The 17,790-nt window shown below is 42.0% G+C and overlaps 1 protein-coding gene across 4 annotated transcripts in view; it reads left to right on the forward strand.

Annotated features, from left to right (window-relative positions):
• Positions 1-17,790, forward strand: part of TIAM2 (T-cell lymphoma invasion and metastasis 2) — a 112,326-nt gene that overhangs the window by 90,381 nt on the left and 4,155 nt on the right. For 3 of the 4 annotated variants that reach the window (XM_014950658.1, XM_014950659.1, XM_014950661.1), the window contains 9 exons: positions 6,941-7,120; positions 8,683-8,751; positions 9,131-9,256; positions 10,448-10,556; positions 11,142-11,321; positions 12,736-12,854; positions 14,065-14,173; positions 15,774-15,832; positions 17,104-17,209. In XM_014950658.1, the coding sequence (XP_014806144.1) occupies positions 6,941-7,120; positions 8,683-8,751; positions 9,131-9,256; positions 10,448-10,556; positions 11,142-11,321; positions 12,736-12,854; positions 14,065-14,173; positions 15,774-15,832; positions 17,104-17,209 (1,057 nt within the window). Of the gene's footprint in view, positions 1-52; positions 188-6,940; positions 7,121-8,682; positions 8,752-9,130; positions 9,257-10,447; positions 10,557-11,141; positions 11,322-12,735; positions 12,855-14,064; positions 14,174-15,773; positions 15,833-17,103; positions 17,210-17,790 lie in introns of those variants that run through there. The other variant, XM_014950660.1, reaches the window with a different exon arrangement.

A 17,790-nucleotide genomic window follows, 5' to 3' on the forward strand; every position in this document is an offset into this window, starting at 1 on the left:
GCCGGGGGCGCTGGGCTTTTTTCTTTTTTCTTTTTTTTTTTTTTTCATTTGGCAAAGTTTGTAATCACAAGCCACAATGCCCGCCTTCCGGAGGAGTAAAACCAGAGCTAAGAGTTTAGCGTTGGCTCGCAAAACCCAGCAGCAGGCAGCAGCAGCGTACGGCTCCCTGCACAGGATGCTCTCTGTGGTGAGTCCTGGCAGCGGCGTGGGGTTAAGCTGGGGGTGGGAGGGGGGGATGCCACTTAATTAGGCTAAGGTGGGTGATGGGGGGCTGCACCAGCCTGTCTGTGCTTGATAAAGAGCATCTACCCCAGCATCGGTAAGCAAATCATGGATTCTGGGGAGTGGTGGGTGAGTTGCATCCAGAGCGGTGCACGGGGAAAGATTGGAGCTTTTTTGAAGTTTTGGGGGAGGGAAGGGTGGGCTGGTCGCCTGCGCCGTTTGCTGCTGGGCTCAAGCACAACAGTTATTTCTTGCATCTGTCAGAGAAGGGACGAAGTCACGATCCAGATCTTGACAAGAAGTGGGATGTTAAAACGAGATTCTTCAGGGAACTGTGGAAATAACTGCAGCGTGAATGTTTTTAACTGTTTCTCTGGTTTGTGACTAATAATTCAGGATTGTGGAAAAAGGGAGGAAAATAGATACATAATCAGGGCACTGCTGGGGGAATATAAGAAGGCTGCAAATATATTACACAGGTGGTAGAAAAATACTTGAGCCTTCTGCATTAAGATTGGCAACATCAGAACAAGAACATGGGGAAGGAGAAAATGACAATATTTTCACAAGTTCAGGGTTTGAGAAAATTTGCTCTGTGTGCTTTAATACTACCTGCCAAGAGTCTCCTTTTTGTGGCCTGGGCTGTAAAGGTTCCTCTCTGTTTGTTTGCCTCATGCTCTCATCTTTATGTTTAGTATGGTCAGGATTTAACCTGCTGTGCTGGAACTGATTTTTGTTTTGCCTCTGACTTTGGCGTACGATGGGTCAGGCGTCTTTGATTTTAGAGATGCTGAGCACAGCATCTATGAGCTCTGGGGGAGCTGCTGCTCCTCGGGACATGGTCGACGCAGGCTCTTGGGCACAGATCCCTGCTGCATTACTTGGTTTATAACTCGTGTGTCAGTCCAGATCCTAAGTCACCAGTGGTTCTTCCTCTATACCCAAGGAGAAGGATGGGCTTCTCTGTGTGGCAGCTGAGAGGGAAGATTTGCCACCATGCAATTCATATTAATAGCTCAGGCCCCACATCAGGTGGGCTAAATCTTCACTGTTTTACACAGCCATGTGTTCAGCCTCCTTTCAGGCCTTGGCCTGTGCTGTCGGGAAGGAGTTACAAGGTCATCAACCCCTCATCTTACTGTACTTGAGACTTCTAAATAAGGTTGGTGACACCTACTCGTATTACTGGAACAGGCTGACTTCGCTAATGTAAATGTCCCTGAAATAGGGAAATTCTGGCTCAAAGACAACAGTTTATCCTTAACTCCTCCCCTGTTGTCTGCTCTGGTAGGGCAGCTTTTCAAAATGCAGCGTAGAGGGGTTGCTTCTCCCTCCTGAAAGCATAACTCTGACTATGCTTGGTGTATTGCTACAAAGGATCTGAGTGGGCACTTAAAAAAAAAAAAAATCCTTCCTTTAGCAATGTTTTAAATATTTTAATTAAAAGACATGCAAGAGACACTGTGAAACAAAACAGACCCCTGAAATTTCAGCTGTGTCAGTTGGGAACAGTTTCATTGCTACAAAGGATCTGAGTGGGCACTTTAAAAAAAATAATCCTTCCTTTAGCAATGTTTTAAATATTTTAATTAAAAGACATGCAAGAGACACTGTGAAACAAAACAGACCCCTGAAATTTCAGCTGTGTCAGTTGGGAACAGTTTCTTGTTCTGAGTGGCCTTGAAGTTGGGAAAGAAAGGAGAAGGACCAGAAGATAAGTGGTGACCAAGGCTACTACTTTGTTTTTAGCTTCTGTTGCCCAAAGCTGAGCGGCGTTTTGCCCAGGTACCTGTGGGGAAAATCTCATATGGCAGTTTTCAGAAAAACTTTGATGATTTTTTTCAGTCTCAATAAGCAATTTAGAGAAGTGCACATACCGTATTGGTGTGTAACATAGGGCAACTTTTTTTCAGTCTTTAAGGTCTTCAAGGAAGTTACAGCCTGCAACTTTTTAGCCTTTTACATTGCTTGGGTACAAAGTACTTCCCAGTCTGAGGATGACAGAGCAGTCTAGAGATTGATGGACCCACAAAAAACCTGACAGCTGTTAGGGCTGCCTTTGTTCTGGAGAGAAGCATCTTCTAACACAAAGGAAAAGTGATGGACATCTCCAAAAGCTTTCCTTCTTCACAGAGTAGAGTGAGGGATGTAAAAAGGTCTCTGGCCAGTCGTTCATTTCTCAAAATCCCATGTAATTGTATTTCTTCTGCTAACTGGTGCATTTAGTCTTCCTGGAAGTACATACCCCGGCCAGAGCTGATCTGTTAGCTGTCGGTTTTTAGAGGGTACAGGACTAATCTGTTTCTGCAGGATGTCTTCTGAGTGCGCTTCCTCTTGCAGTCTTCCTGGAAATACATACCCTGGCCAGAGCTGATCTGTTAGCTGTCGGTTTTTAGAGGGTACAGGACTAATCTGTTTCTGCAGGATGTCTTCTGAGTGCGCTTCCTCTTTGGATAAGGAATTCAAAGGATTGGTGATCACCCTGTACATGAAGTCAGTGTCCTGCTCAAGGGTACAGGAATCTGAAAAGGCATGGTTTTAACCCTCCCAAGGAGTCTTTCCTGGGCTGTAGAGTTTTCTAAGCCCATTCAAAATATTTGTTTCCATCACTTTTTCAAACAAACCCCTATTGACTGATGGAGTACATGAGGTGTATAAATGAGGGTAAAATAAACAGCAATGAGCAGAGACACCGTAACACTAATTGACCTTGTGCAACGTTTATGCTTAATCAGTATCATTCAGTAGAAAGTCACAGGGTAGCCATGAAATTGTTGCGCTAATGCTTAACCACTTCTGATTAATGTCTTCTGCTCTGTCACCAATTAATTTTATGGAGATTTTTAACTCTGGTGGGGATAGCACAGCTTCAAATGATGATATGCTTGTCTGCAAGGAAGAAAGAAATTCTCTTTGCAAGAGTATCCTTTTGTTCAGTTTAAAGGAATAATCTCTAATATTTCTTACCAGGGGTATTATTGATAATGGAATGTGCTTCATCTGACAAGCTGAGCATCACAGTGGTGGCTGGTTGCTATAGGTCAAGCTGACAGTTATGTGGGCTAGAATTTTCCTTTCTAAGGTTAATGTGAGCAATACTCACTCACAGGGATTTCTCCCTGCAAAAGGATGTAGGACCTAACTGTGAGTTGCAAACACGCAGGGATGAAAACAAAAAGTTTCTCAAGGCTGCTTCCACACATCCTTCTGTTTTCTTAGAGCATGAGGCAGGAGGCTGCTTCCCCTGACTGCGAGGTCTGTAGAAGGGTTTATGCAGCTTTGCTGGAAAATCTGTGAAAATGGCCAATAAAGCAGCACAGTGCTGCTTAACTTCATTCTCTCTGGAATGCACGTATTTGTTTTTTCTATAAACCCTTTATAAGCACCATTTGCCTATCTCAACTCTGCCATTCAAATCTAGCACTTTTAGTCTAAATTTTTGGATTTTTAACCTTATCTGTCTGCTGTTCAGTACCAAAGGCAAGCTGAAGCTGCTTGCCATCTCCTGTTGCTGGAAGTGGCACACATAAGCTCAAGTGATGGATTTTGGAGAAAGTTAGTTACTTCCACTCTATACTCTCCAGCTTTTCTCTGCACCCATTTGCGTTGCAACCTTGTCCACAGTCAGTCATCTGGGCTTTTCTTCTCACCAACTTAAATGTTGTTATTCTGATGAGCTGCATGCTATAAAGGTTGGCATAAAACATTTTTTTTTACCGTTTGCTAAGCACAGACAGTCTTGGCCTTGTGCAAATGAAAGACGTTGCATGCTCAAGCAGTTTACCCAATGCATCTGAGAGTCAAATCTGCATGTGTTAGCCATTGCAGTGTCATTGTCAGAGCAAACTCAGGGTTAATTTCCACCTTAATTCATGGTTATGGTGTCAACTTGGGGCTCCTCTTGAGACATCTTGGTTTAAGGGCACTGACAGCCAAAAGGCACTGGAAGCAAAAGTAGCGTCCAGAGCAGTGTGGAAAAAAAGATGAAGATCCCAACCTGGGTGGTAAGGAAGTTTTGGGAGGAAATATGAAGCAAAAATAGTTTTTATTCCTCTTTATTTATTCTTTGTAATGTTTCTGATGAATACTGGGCTGTTGGTCCAGAACCTAATGTACACTTTGTGGTTTCCCTGGCAAAATGTGTTTCTGCATCTTCTATGGTCTGTGCAATGTGTAGAAGTGAATGTCAAATACTTCTGTCCTGTGATCAAATAGCATTTCATACTTGTTTTGACCCAAATGTAAATGCCACAGTGGACACACAGAATAAGAACCAGGTCTGGATATAGCACAGTCTGAAAGTCTCCCATAAAGGGAAGGACAGAGAGCAGCAAAGCTGTGGGAAAGGAGCGGAGCCTACAAGCAATACTGGAGGACAAGGATCTTTTTCTTTAATGCCAGTCTTGAAAAACACAAAGTGCTTGTATGTTCAGAAACATCCTAAAGTTTCTAAAAAATCACTACTTGTCAACAGTATGGCCGAGAGGTATCCTTTGACTTGGCCAGTTCGGAGGAACAACATCCAACACCAAAATATGTTGCTTAGGTGCTCAAATAGTATTTATGTTGAGGAGTATCACCTATTTCCATATGCTTTCTTATCCAGTGGTCCTTGGTGGCAGATGCAGCTCTGGCCCCAAAACTGAAGGAGATGGAGGACATAGCATGTTCTCCAATGTCTGCCTGCCTACACGCGAAGGTGGTTGAGGAGGAACAGAGGACTTCTAACTCCTCCTTGTAAAACTGTGCCTGATGATGGTGTTTATGACTCGCTTTCAATAGGCTGTCTCATATCCTTCATCCGGTGTCCTTGATCAGGCATCAGGTTGATGTAAATCAAGCTGCCCACACGCACCTTGAGCTGTAGAGAGCATAAAATCTGAGTCATTCTGATACAAATATGAAACTTTCTGACATCAGAAACAAAGAAAACAAAACTCAAGTACTTTGGCATTCAGCTATTTAGAAGCTGCTTTAAAATATACCCTCCCCCTACATTTCCTAAATTAAGTTGCGATTTATTTCCAAAACCCTAATTAATTTTAGTGGCACAAAGTGACTGTGATTTTTAAATGTATTCCATCGGTGTGCAGCTGTGATTCCAGCAAACACCATTCAATTTACGTTGCTTTTTGTCAGTTCCTAATAAATGTTGTGAATATAAAATGTATCTAAATTTCATAGTCCTGCAAGCTGTCATTATGCAGGATTGTGGGAGTTGGTTGCACATATTAGTGAGGAAAGTAACTTAATTTTTTTTTTTTTTTTAGCGTGGTGGTATTGTTCAAACCTGGGGGCTGGGAAGCTACAGAGTAATATAGACACCATGGCAAATATTTGTCATTTTAACATTTATTTCCGTCATAGAGGTGTGAGGGATGCACCTGTGTTGTGTCACATGAATAGTTGAGATTTAATATTGTTAGTGCATTTAGCCTTCACCTTGCAGCAAGGCTTTGTGTACCTTAGCTCACTTTTAGAATGCTTTTTGCATTGCTCATTTGATGACCTAGTGTGCTGGGGAACTTGCTGCACAGCTCATCAGTGCTGAATCGGGAGATCCAAAAAGGACCACTTGAAGCAGCGCGTGGAATAAATTAGTACAGATTACGACAGTTTTGAAATGAGCTCATGTCATAATTTCTTCACTGAAACGAGATCACTGAAACAAGGTTTCCACTTGAAATAAAGCGGCATTCGTGTAGTCTTCACTTGAATGCACTCACTAAGTAGAAGATAATAGATGGCACAGCGTACAAAATTGTCCAGTACCTTAGAAAGTGACTGAGAGACAGAAGCTCTGCAGAAGAATTGTTTCATGCAGTATAAAGAGGTGGATACTGACAGCTCCTAAGGTAGAACTGGGTAACAGTAGTGATATTCTAGCTTTCAGGAAAGCATCGTATAAGAAAGAGAACAGTGGAATAATTTTCAAACGAAGCATTAAGATTATTGCCTGCAAAAGTTGCTCTTGGGTACTAGTGATGGTCATGCAAGAATGAACTCCGTAACGATTTCGTAATGTCAGAAAAATCTCTTTCTTTTCCATTTTTGCCTTGTTAGATTAACTCTTGTTGTTCCATCTCCAATTTCTACCTTGCTTGAAAATTTTCTGGGTTTTTTCATGTTTTTGATTCCTCTAAAGAATCACCATTTTTGAAAGCAAAAAATCTTCATATGTAGTTGTCTTCTTGGAGAGGAAGCATCTAAATATCTTTTGACAACCCAAGACATTGGAATCTGAACCTTCAGCTCCAAGATTCGTTGTCTGAAAAACACACACAATGCAATATCAGTAGCAGATGACAAATAAAACAGTTATTTTGGATGCGTAAAAGATCTTTATCTACTAATTCTTTCTATTTTGATGCAGTGATTGTTGCAAAATAAGAGAGATGGAAAACAGTGTGGTGCTAGTGTCATAAGAAGCAAAATATATGGTATATCCAACTGTTCTCTCAGCTTTTGCATCCCACAAACTTGTATCTGAAGACTGAAAATAATTTGCACTGGAAAATTTTCATTTTACTGCTGTGATCTGGCTCTGCTATAAATTGATGCCGCTCAAAGCTATCAGGATACGTATTTCACAAAAATCAATGGCATGTTCTGGCCCTCCAGTTTGGAACAAGAGCAAAATTTGAGGAGTTTAAAAATAATTTCAGTACAGCTTGTTTTCTAAAACATCATTGCTTGTCTCTTTCTTCTCATTTAACAGAGTGCAGAACAGATCAGCGCTTTGTGCCGAAACTTCCAAGAAGTCCAGACAAGCGGTATGGAAGGACAGAAGGACAACCAGGATCCACCTCCACGGCCACTGGCTCGCCACCTTTCTGATGCAGACAGATTGAGGAAAGTCATCCAAGAACTTATGGACACTGAGAAATCTTATGTCAAGGTACAAAAAAAAAACTAAAAAGAAAAATCTGGCTAGCTACAGGCTTGTTTTTGAGGCTGACCATGATTTGTGGATGGTCTTAACCTACTTCATGCTTACCTTTGTATAACCAGCCCTCTACAAGGGCCATAACCTACAAAGTCCACTTATCTAATTGTTCCTGTTGTTTTCAACAGGTTTGCTCCTGTAATAGCAGCTGCAGGATTTGATCTAGCAGCTTTAGTTCTAGTCAGTTTGTATTTATGTTGGAGACCAGTAATTTGTGGGGAGTAGAAACCTGCAGTATGTTAACATAGGGGTTTTCCAGGGGATGTTTCCATAGTTTTCAAGACGAAAATAAATCTGGTAGAAGAAAAGAATAAGGTTTCCTACAAATTAGAAAAAAGGTTTAATTGTGGAAAATTGTGCGTAATTATTTTCGAATCAGCAAAGCTAAAAGGCACCGCTCCAGTTGTTTGTAGCATCACACATATGTTATTTCTCCTCTGACTGATAAGTCCATAATTTGTTAGATGTATGTCTCTTCTTTTTATAAACCCCAAATTCATGTGACTGGATGCCAAAAGAAACACGAAAACATTGATTTCATTGACACTGATTCATTGACATTGACTTCATCCATCAAGGAGGAATCATCTACTTTGCTGGATCTCCAAACACATACTTACAGATATTGGTACTTGCTGCAATAATGTATTTGGAAAAGAAAAGAAAAAACTTTCAGTCAGCTGGTTTTATTACATCCACCAATACACTAATACAGCCATATGCTTTAAAGCTTGAGGAAGCTTTACAGAACATGAACTCCCCTGTGTGTTTCTTATAGAGGAATCAGTCGCTTGAGCAAAGGCATGAGCATGGAGGTCACTGATGTGCGTGAAATTTTGCATCAGGTGAAATCCTGGCAGGTTGCACATGCTCGTTATGGCATTCTCAGGGAAATGCTCGTTATTCCTTCTCCATAAGAATTTCTGCTGTTTCTCTCCTCGCGGTCAGAGAGCCCTGCAGTGGACCCTAGCCCTGCCATCATGCTTTAGGGTGGGATAGTAGGTCTTCAAAAGGGGCACCAATTCTTCAAAGAAATGGCTGAAAAAGGTCCTAATCATGTGTCATCCCCCCCACAACAACATAACCAAACACATTAATACCTAATAGGATTTTTAAATGTTACGTGTCTTTCTGGATATTACTGTTGATGTTTAAATGAGTGGCTATTTATATGGTTTATCTAACATGCATGATTAAAACATTCGGTGTTGTTCATAAAGGTGGACTCTTTAGAAATCCATCATCTGTAACATTTTCTCCTCGTGCTATACTAAAATATAATTTGTTATAATCAAGCTGTAAAGCCTTAAAGATGAAACAGGAACATTACACTGAAATAAATTTGCCTTTAATTTAGCAATGACTTCAGTGCTAACATCATGCAGGTAACTGTTATAGAAAAGGAATTGTAATCTCTAGTTCATCCCTGAAAATTGCCCCTATCCCAGAGCTGTCATATAAAGAACAATTTCCAACTGTTACATAAAAAGTGAATTAACTTCTGTTTCTTGCAGGACTTGAGCTGCCTCTTCGAGCTATACTTGGAGCCCCTTCAAAATGAAACCTTCCTTACCCAGGATGAGGTGAGGGAATAACTGAAAGATGTGCTTTTCATTCCTTTATGGGTTAAGACCTTGGCGTTTGGGTTTTTCACTGCTGAGAGCATGACAGAAAAAGCAAACAGCGAACATAACAATAGGAATTACACCAGTCAGTGCCTTTCTGTCTGGTGTGTGCATCACTTCTTTTTTTAAAATGGTAATTGTTCTTCTGACGTAACTCCTAAGAAGTCTTTGCTTTTGTGTAAGGGTTTTTTTATAAAACCCATTTGAAAAGCATCAGTGAAGATGTTACCATCCTTTGCAACCTCTTTGTGTGTCAGATCTCCTTAGTAGATTGTTTTCTCAAGAGCAGGGTTAGGTGCATGCAGTGCTGTACTTCATAGCCTGATGTTGTTCACAGATGGAGTCCTTGTTCGGCAGCCTGCCAGAAATGCTGGATTTCCAGAAGGTGTTTTTGGAGACCCTGGAGGATGGAATAACTTCTTCCTCAGATTTTAATACACTGGAAACGCCATCCCAGTTCCGGGTAAATACTTCATCATTTAATACTTGTTAGTGTGCCTGCAAATGTTTGTGAAAATCTGGCTTTAAGAACTCTTAAGTTTCATATGGTTGCTTTTATGTTTGAAGCTTTACTTTGGATTACAGACATCTATTCAGCAGTGAATTATAAGTGCTATTTTTCATGGTTTTATCCTCCTCCTTCCCATGGCAGAAGATGCAACATGGAGGATGCAGAGTAGACTTTGAGTATGCTACAAGCTAGCGAAGTTTATGATGCAGAACTCCTTTGTAGAAAAGTTATTGTCACTGGGCTCAATTCTGCCCTGCGCTCCTCCCTGCCGTGCCCAGTTAACCCACTACAGACTGGGAGTCTGTAGGTGCTGCATGAGCTGCCCTTGTTGTGAGGTCCAAGAAGAGGGCCTACAAAGTGTAAATGGCTGTAGGCTGTGCCCTTGCTGTGCTGTCTCGCTCATGGTGGCACCACGCAGGACCTGCCCTAACTGGAAAAAGTAGGTTCCCCAAAGATGGAGTCAACTGCCACAGGACCAGGTGAAACTGCTGGCAGGTCTCCCGGACACTTGCTGCCTTTTGTGGAGCAAACATTGATTAAAAAGAGGGGAGAAGGCTGCTCTCCTCCTCCCCCTCCTCTTCCCTCACTACTCCTCTTTCTTATCTTTGCTTTGGCAAGCGTTTTTCTAAAAACATCTCCCTCGTGATTCAGTCCCTCCCACATCTTCCCAACCTCCCCTTCATCCAAGAGCATTGGAGGTGCCCTGTAATTACCACCTGCCTGAAAGAAGGGAAACAGTTGGAAAGCAATCCTCTGTGTTTGTTTCACACTGTCCCTTCGGGCTTTGGCACTTTTGTGCCTTGCTTCCTGTTGCTCATGTTTTTTCCCAGCACAAGATACCCTGTTATGTGTCTGTTGATTGAAAGATAGAGGAAGACAGAGTGTCTGCAGGGGTCTTACCTGCTCAGGGAGAACAGAGAAAATTGCAGCCTTTGCCTAAAGAGGCTGAACTCTATGCCCAGAAAAATACAGAAACTGGAGCTACTACCAATAGTATATTCATGATTTTTTCATATATAAATAAACATAGGATATGTATAGAAAAATAGCAAATAATCTCAGCGTTAAGCCTCTGTGTTATCTGCTTGAACATTTCTTTAGGGTTCTAGCAATGGATTAATATTTTGCTTGTGCTGATTTCAGAAATTGCTGTTTTCCCTCGGAGGCTCCTTTCTGTATTATGCTGACCACTTCAAGCTGTACAGTGGCTTCTGCGCAAACCACATCAAAGTTCAGAAAGTTCTTGAGAGAGGTAATTTATTGTCTTCATCATTGTAATTCATTTGCGTGACTTTAAACTGCAGAGCACTGCTGTAACAAATCTTCTCGACTTGCAGAGAATCCTGGGACAAAGCAATCAGGTATCTTTCAATAGGAAAAGCAAAGATCTGTCGTTCAGCTGAATATGGTATAGAACCGAAGGGATAAGATTCCTTTTGTAACATCCAGGCAGTAGCCTGAGTAGCTACAGAAACATCTTTCAAAAGTCTGCAGATCCAGTTCATACTCCAAAAAGAAGCAACAAATGGCAAAATAACTGAGGAATTACTTCCTCTGCTGTCGCTTCATTAATTTGATGCAGAAGCAGCCTGCAGTGCAGTGGGAAAATTACATTGAGGAATAAAGTCACCTTGATATAATTGCTCTCTTAGCCCTTATGTATGATATTTAATGCAGGAAATTATTATGAAATGAATAGTGTAAACTACTTTGTTTGAAGTATTGAAAAGGGTGAGGCTTTTTGGTGCTGGTTACAAGTTGCAGTTCCGTGCTTTCAAGTTATTGCACCTTCTATGACTTCCATGTTCAACTGACCAACTCTCTTCTTTACATCTAGCCAAAACAGATAGTGCCTTTAAGGCCTTTCTGGACGCTCGAAATCCTACAAAGCAACACTCTTCTACGTTGGAGTCCTATCTCATAAAGCCTGTTCAGAGAGTGCTAAAATACCCTCTGCTTTTAAAAGAGCTGGTGTCTCTGACAGATAATGAGAGTGAGGAGCACTATCATTTGACAGGTAACGTCTTCCTTTCTTCTACGGGAAAGAACATGAGTTAAGTTGTATTTCCAGTCCCTTCTGAAGATGCAGGTAGCCTTCCTGGTAGATGTCACAGAATTCATCAAAACCTCGAGAGGATTTCCTCTCTTCTTAAAAATAATAAGTAGCTTTTTTGTGCTTTTAGCAAAAGGTCCTGCTTGGTGTGTCCAAATCCCTTTGAGAAGTAGATATGGCCAGGATTTGGCCATGACAGATGGGGTCTTTCTCCTGAGCTCTTGCACAAGAGCATGTCAGGTCATAGCAGTGCTTTCTCCCACCCCGCCTTGGGAAACACTGTCCAAAGCTCCATCTTGTGGTTATTACTCAGTTCTTGCAATGTGACAAAGTTTAACAATGCCACAGAAGGAAGTTTTAGTTGTTTGAGGTTTGGCTGTCACTCTTGCTTGAATAGAAGAGATCTGTGTCAAAGCTTTGCAGTCTTCCCACCTAGAAAGACTTGTCTGTCTAATATATATTAGGGTTGATTGCTTTTCTAGGCTCACATGCTTGAGACTTCACCCTGGCAAATTCCAGTTCAGGTCTGTCAGCACCTGGTGGATGGAAGTCTGGAGATGTGTTTTATGGATTGATTGTCATTTTAACAAAATAGATGCAGACAAAATACACTGTCAGCAAAAGTTGTGAGGCTGTTACTGACTTCAAAGGGAGCTTCTCGTAATGCTTCTTTGCCCTTACAACCGCGCTGGGGGTGACTTACGTGCAGGTCAGGATTGATGCCAAACTGCTAAAAGGCTGACCCATTAAGAGCTGGCAGGACTGGAGAAAATAAGTGCCCTTCTCCAACTCCTTTCTGAATCAGCACAAAAGTCTAATGAGATCTAGTGTCATTCTTGCTTTTAAAAAAACAAACAAACAAAACGCAACACAGAAAGGAAATGAAAGCTGGCAATGGCAAGTGGTTGCAATCCATGAGGAACTTGTACGATTTAGCACTGTATTTTGTTGCCTGTTCTGTGGTAAGCCAAATGCAATTAGTGTCTATTAAAGCTCATCAGGTGACTTCCCCTAGTACGGGTGTAGATAACTCTGGAGACCCTAGTGGCCCTGTATATACAAGGTGTAAAACCTAACAGTGTTTACTATCATGTTGATGGGGATGTTCATACATCTGGGGGCTCATCACCGCAATGTTTATTGCAGCCTTCTCAGGCACTTAAAACACCAGACGAGCATTTTTCACTTACTCTGAGCAGGAAGCACACCTTCTGCTGTTGCTGCCAGAAAGCACTGATGGAAAGCTGGAACTCTGTTCGCCAAACCTCAGGAACAGTGTGTCGTTTTGCCTGCCTCAAGTGGAATTCATTAAAAAATGTCACGTTTAGAAAATACAATTGAATTACATAGCTGTCTGTGAAATTTTTAAACCCTACAGAAGCGCTGAAGGCAATGGAAAAAGTAGCAAGTCACATCAACGAGATGCAGAAGATATATGAAGATTATGGCACTGTATTTGACCAACTGGTTGCAGATCAAAGTGGAACAGAGAAGGAGGTAAGAGAAGGAACATGTTTTATTCACTCCTGAAGCATTATCTCGCCTGCCACTGGGTGTTCTATTTCTTCCTGAGGTACTTTTGGGAACTTATTTGTGCTGGGCTTCCTCCGTTCTCCTTTAATATTTTGACTTTCATTTCATATCTGCCTGTCAAGTTCCTTTTTGTCAGTAGGGTATGGTAAAATTTTCAGACAGCTGCCAGAGCCGCCTTCCGGACTGACAGGGATTGCAAGCAGGAGCAGACATAATTCTCAGCAGAAAAAATCCTCCTCAAGTGTTGCAGAGATTATCCATGCCCCATAGAAAAAAATCCTTCTCTTCTCAAGTGTTGCAGAGATTATCCATGCCCCAAGGCATTCAGATTTTATGCTATAGAGTTCTTAAATTCTTAAGGTCTTTTTTTTTCACCCGTATAAATGAAAATGGCAATTTGAGGGGTTTCACATGAAGGTCTGTTATTGCCATTCTCTACACTTGCAGTGCTGAGGCATCCACGGGTATCTGTCAGAGCAAAACCCATCAGTTAAACAGACTGTGTGCACACACCTCCCAAAACTGGGGCAGCAGGGTCTCAACTTAGCTCTCTACATCAAACGGTTACTAAGCACAGCAAATCCGTAAAGGTGAAGATCAGACAGGAGAAACGTCAGCTCGGTTGTTTTATTTCCTCCCAGTAAAACCCAAATCGCCCCCGTTGGCTGCCTGGTTTCCCATCATTTCTGGTGAAACAAAACTTGACAGTCTGGGAGTTTCTTCACAGTGTTACTTGTGTCCCACAGAAGAAAGCAGCCTCAGAGTATGAGACCTCCATTAATTCCGCCATTGGCATTAATACTAATTACTCTATAGAAAATAAAGATACTTACAGCTAATAAATCAGCCAGTTCATAACTGGCTACATGCAAGTGACAGATCATGAGATCAACTTAATATTCTTCTAAGTTATAAATAGTAAGAAATCCTATCCAGCTTCCATAACTTAGGGGATATTATACTATTTTTATAGTTGTTGCCTATTTTAAAAAGGGAATTACTCACACTTCCTCCCGTAGCACAGATCTCTCTGCCTTTCTGTATGTACAGAAAACATAGATCCTTAAAGTTACTGATGTGTACTCATTGACATTTAACTCCCATGTGAATCACAGCATTACTGTATATGTTTATACTATTTGTTTACATTATCTGCTGTTATAATTTAATATAGGTGACAGAGCTTTCCATGGGAGAACTTCTGATGCACTCTACAGTTTCCTGGCTGAATCCTTTCCCATCACTGGGCAAAGCAAGAAAAGATCTTGAACTTACAGTGTTTGGTAAGTGTCTTCCTTAATGACTCTCTGCTCTTTCAAATCTAAAGATTACCACAGTAAGTCTTCTCACAAGGCAAAAGCCACCATCTCCTTTCTCTGTAGCCACCAGAAAATATACATAGTTATATTTCATAATATGAGAAGTGAAAAGTTTCCATTTGTTTGTTTGCTCTCTGAACCAGCCTCAGCTGCTCTCCTGCCTATGTGTAAACTACGGAAATCAGTGATTTCCAAGATATTCTCTTTAGAAAAATCTGCTAAGCCAAGCTTTCAAAGGAGGCTGGTAGGAAAACGGCGATTTATTCTACTCTGGGGAATTGAGGCTAACCTCTGCTTTACAGCTACTGCATCAAAATCTCCGTCCAGATTATTTTAACATGAGAAATGAATGTGGAAATGAGAGCATGCAACCAAGAGTTTTATTTAATAGTATATATATGATTAATCATTTAATAATTGCCTAAGTAATTAAATCTTCCAGTGAAACATCTTAGGCGCTTGTCCATTCCTTTTAAATGTTATTGGATAAACATCTACAGAACAACTCAGGTTGATGAGAGACACGTTTCTTATTCAAATTCCTTATCTGGGAAGCACGACAGGCTAGGGGAGGGGATCTTCTAACAGAAGAACAAACAGGTTCCTTGGATAAGTTTCACAGTGATCCATGAATGCCAGACACTTCCCAGCAGGACACGTAGGAATGAATGGCAGACTACTTGTCTGCCACTTGGGAAACCCAGCTTTATTCTCATTTCAAACCCTTAGAAAACACACCTGATGTGTGGAACTGAGGGAAACTGCCAAGCTCTGGGGTAAATGCTGTGCTCACTATCGCTTCATTTAGGGATGAAACTCAACTGCATGCCATTGGCCCTCTCTCCTCTTCCAGGGGAAGGAAACTTGGATGCATAAGCAAGGATAGAGCTACACTGCCCTTGAGTTCGGTCTGGGTTCCAGGACTGCTCTGCAGAACCTTCCCTGGGTTCAGCTGCAGCTTCAATGCCCCCATATTTTTGTTCCTCCTTACCGATGAGAGAGAATACATCCCTTCCTCCCCAGGGGCTGAAAGATTAGATAACGTTAGTGAGACACTCCAGCTGGGTGCTGTGGAAGCCAGAGAATTCCTGCAGGTGGAAAAGCAGGAATTGAGATGTTTGAGTTCCCCACTAAGCCAATGCTGAACTGCAGGAACAGAACTCATGTCCTTTTTCACAGCCCTGTCTTGCTACAGGCCTGTCCCTCTGCTTGAAAACGTCCACCAATTACAAAACAAAAACCTGAAGCTTTACATCTAACCTCCATCTGCTGTATGAAGGGCTGTTTCATGTACAGGAGACAGACTGCTGGTAGTTTCAGAATAAAGGTGCAGAATGGCTTCATCCTCAATGTTCAGAACCAAACCTGAGGCAAGACTCCTGCCAAGTGTAGGATGAAAAACCCAGTTGTCATCTTAATACGGGGCAGGTGCTTTTCAACCCGTTTGCTTATCTCGTCCTTTGCATTCCTGTGACTACGATCATCAGCTTCTCCAAGATAGTATTTTCATTGAATTTTACACCTGTAATTAACTGTTTTCCTTTTTCTCTTTCTTTTTTTTTAGTTTTTAAGAGGGCTGTCATACTGGTGTATAAGGAGAACTACAAACTGAAAAAGAAAATGGTAAGTGTGGCCTCAGTGGTGGCGGTGGGTGTTTATGCACAGGATCCTGCTGTGGTGTGAGATGGACCACACCGGTGTTGAAGGGGTCTGGAGCACAAATCTTATGAGGAGAGGCTGAGGGAGCTGGAGTTATTCAGCCTGGAGAAGAGGAGGCTGCGGGGAGACCTTATTGCTCTCTACAACTACCTGAAAGGAGGGTGTAGAGAGGTGGGGGTCGGTCTCTTCTCCCAAGTCACAGGCGACAGGACGAGAGGAAATGGCCTCAAGTCACGCCATGGGAGGTTCAGGCTGGATATTAGGAAAAATTTTTTCACTGAAAGGGTCATCAGACATTGGAATGGGCTGCCCAGGGAGGTGGTTGAGGCACCATCCCTGGAGGTGTTCAAAAGACGGGTTGATGTAGTGCTGGGAGGTATGGTTTAGTGATGGTGATGCTTCTTGTTTGTTGTGTGGGTGTCTGTTTTTGTCAGTTAGGTTGACGGTTGGACAAGATGATCTTTGAGGTTCCTTCCAACCTAGAAGATTCTGTGATTCTGTGATCATGGTGAAACGCCACCTTCCCTTGCTAGGCTGGAATTCCAGCTATCCCAGCTAAAACAAGTGTCTGTGCAGCAATAACTATTTTTTGTTATTTATTAAGCGGCAGCATCTTTGTGTGAGCCCCATGTGAGTTCTGTCAGGTGCCATAAAGGAATCATTAATTCTTCCAGATGGCGGTTCCCATGTCCTACCTCAACGCAGCGTGGAGGTTAAAGACCTCTGTTTATAGACCCTTGATCACCTGGAAAGAAAGGAGAAGGTTATTATTATTAACACGACCTCCCCTGGCCCCATTTACAAAACTGGGACGCTGAAGTCAAGTAACAAGTTGTATATCCTGAGTTCCAGCAGGGAAGTTCTGCACCGTGCTTATCACAACAGATGGAGGGGCTCTAAAAGTAGCAGCAGCAGCTACGTGATTAATGTATTCTGCTAATCAACAGTCTGCAGGATCCTTCGCGGGACGCTCGTTCCCTAGTAGTACTTATATGCAAAGTATTATTTTTATCCATTAAAAACAAGTGCTTTTGAAAGCTGAAGCAATTACAAATTCCAAAGGTTGTGTCTATCACCACTTCAACTACATTTGCAAGCACGTATTAGGGTACTGAAGGAAAAAGTCTCATGAATTTAGTTTCTCTTCAGAGGCAGTTACTTTTAAGAGTAACACAAAAAACCCTCACTTTTTTTACTTCTACTTCTTAGAAATATCCTTGTTTTTCTTTTTGCAGCCTCCTAACGCTCGTGCTGCACATAATTATGGTGACTTGGACCCATTTAAATTTCGTTGGCTGATTCCTTTATCTGCTCTTCAAGTTCGACTGGGGAACACAGCAGGTAATTTAATAACACTTTTTATCCCTAATAATTTAGAATTGAATGCTTTCCCGGGATTCAGTCACATTGCTGCTTCTATATGTCTTTCTGGAGCCTCTGGAAACAGGCAGGTGAAGACAAAATAGTGTCTGCTGTTGTCTCTGTACTCAGGGGGTACAGGTGTGATGCATTAATGAAGTTTCTTCATTTGGTACGTTGGCTTCTTGTGTAAGCTCAGGAGGGTGCAAAACGATGTGAACGAATTACAAAATGCCAATCCCCAGTGAACAGACACCATGAACAGGAAGGTGATTGACCATGGCTGCTGTCCTGGTGACACCCTTATGCTGTGTGTGTGCCGACCCTTGGGTCTTCACTGGGCATGTTTAGTTTGGAGAAGAGGAGGCTGAGGGGAGACCTCATTGCCCTCTACAACTACCTGAAAGGAGATTGTAGAGAGGCAGGTGTTGGCCTCTTCTCCCAAAGGACGAACGACAGGACCAGAGGAAATGGTGTGAAGTTGAGGCAAGGGAGATTTAGGTTAGATATTAGAAAGAACTACTTTACTGAGAGAGTGGTCAGGCACTGGAACAGCCTGCCCA

The sequence above is a fragment of the Calidris pugnax genome, unplaced genomic scaffold (assembly GCF_001431845.1).
Source record: "Calidris pugnax isolate Ruff unplaced genomic scaffold, ASM143184v1 scaffold24, whole genome shotgun sequence".
NCBI classification, from domain to species: Eukaryota; Metazoa; Chordata; class Aves; order Charadriiformes; family Scolopacidae; genus Calidris; species Calidris pugnax.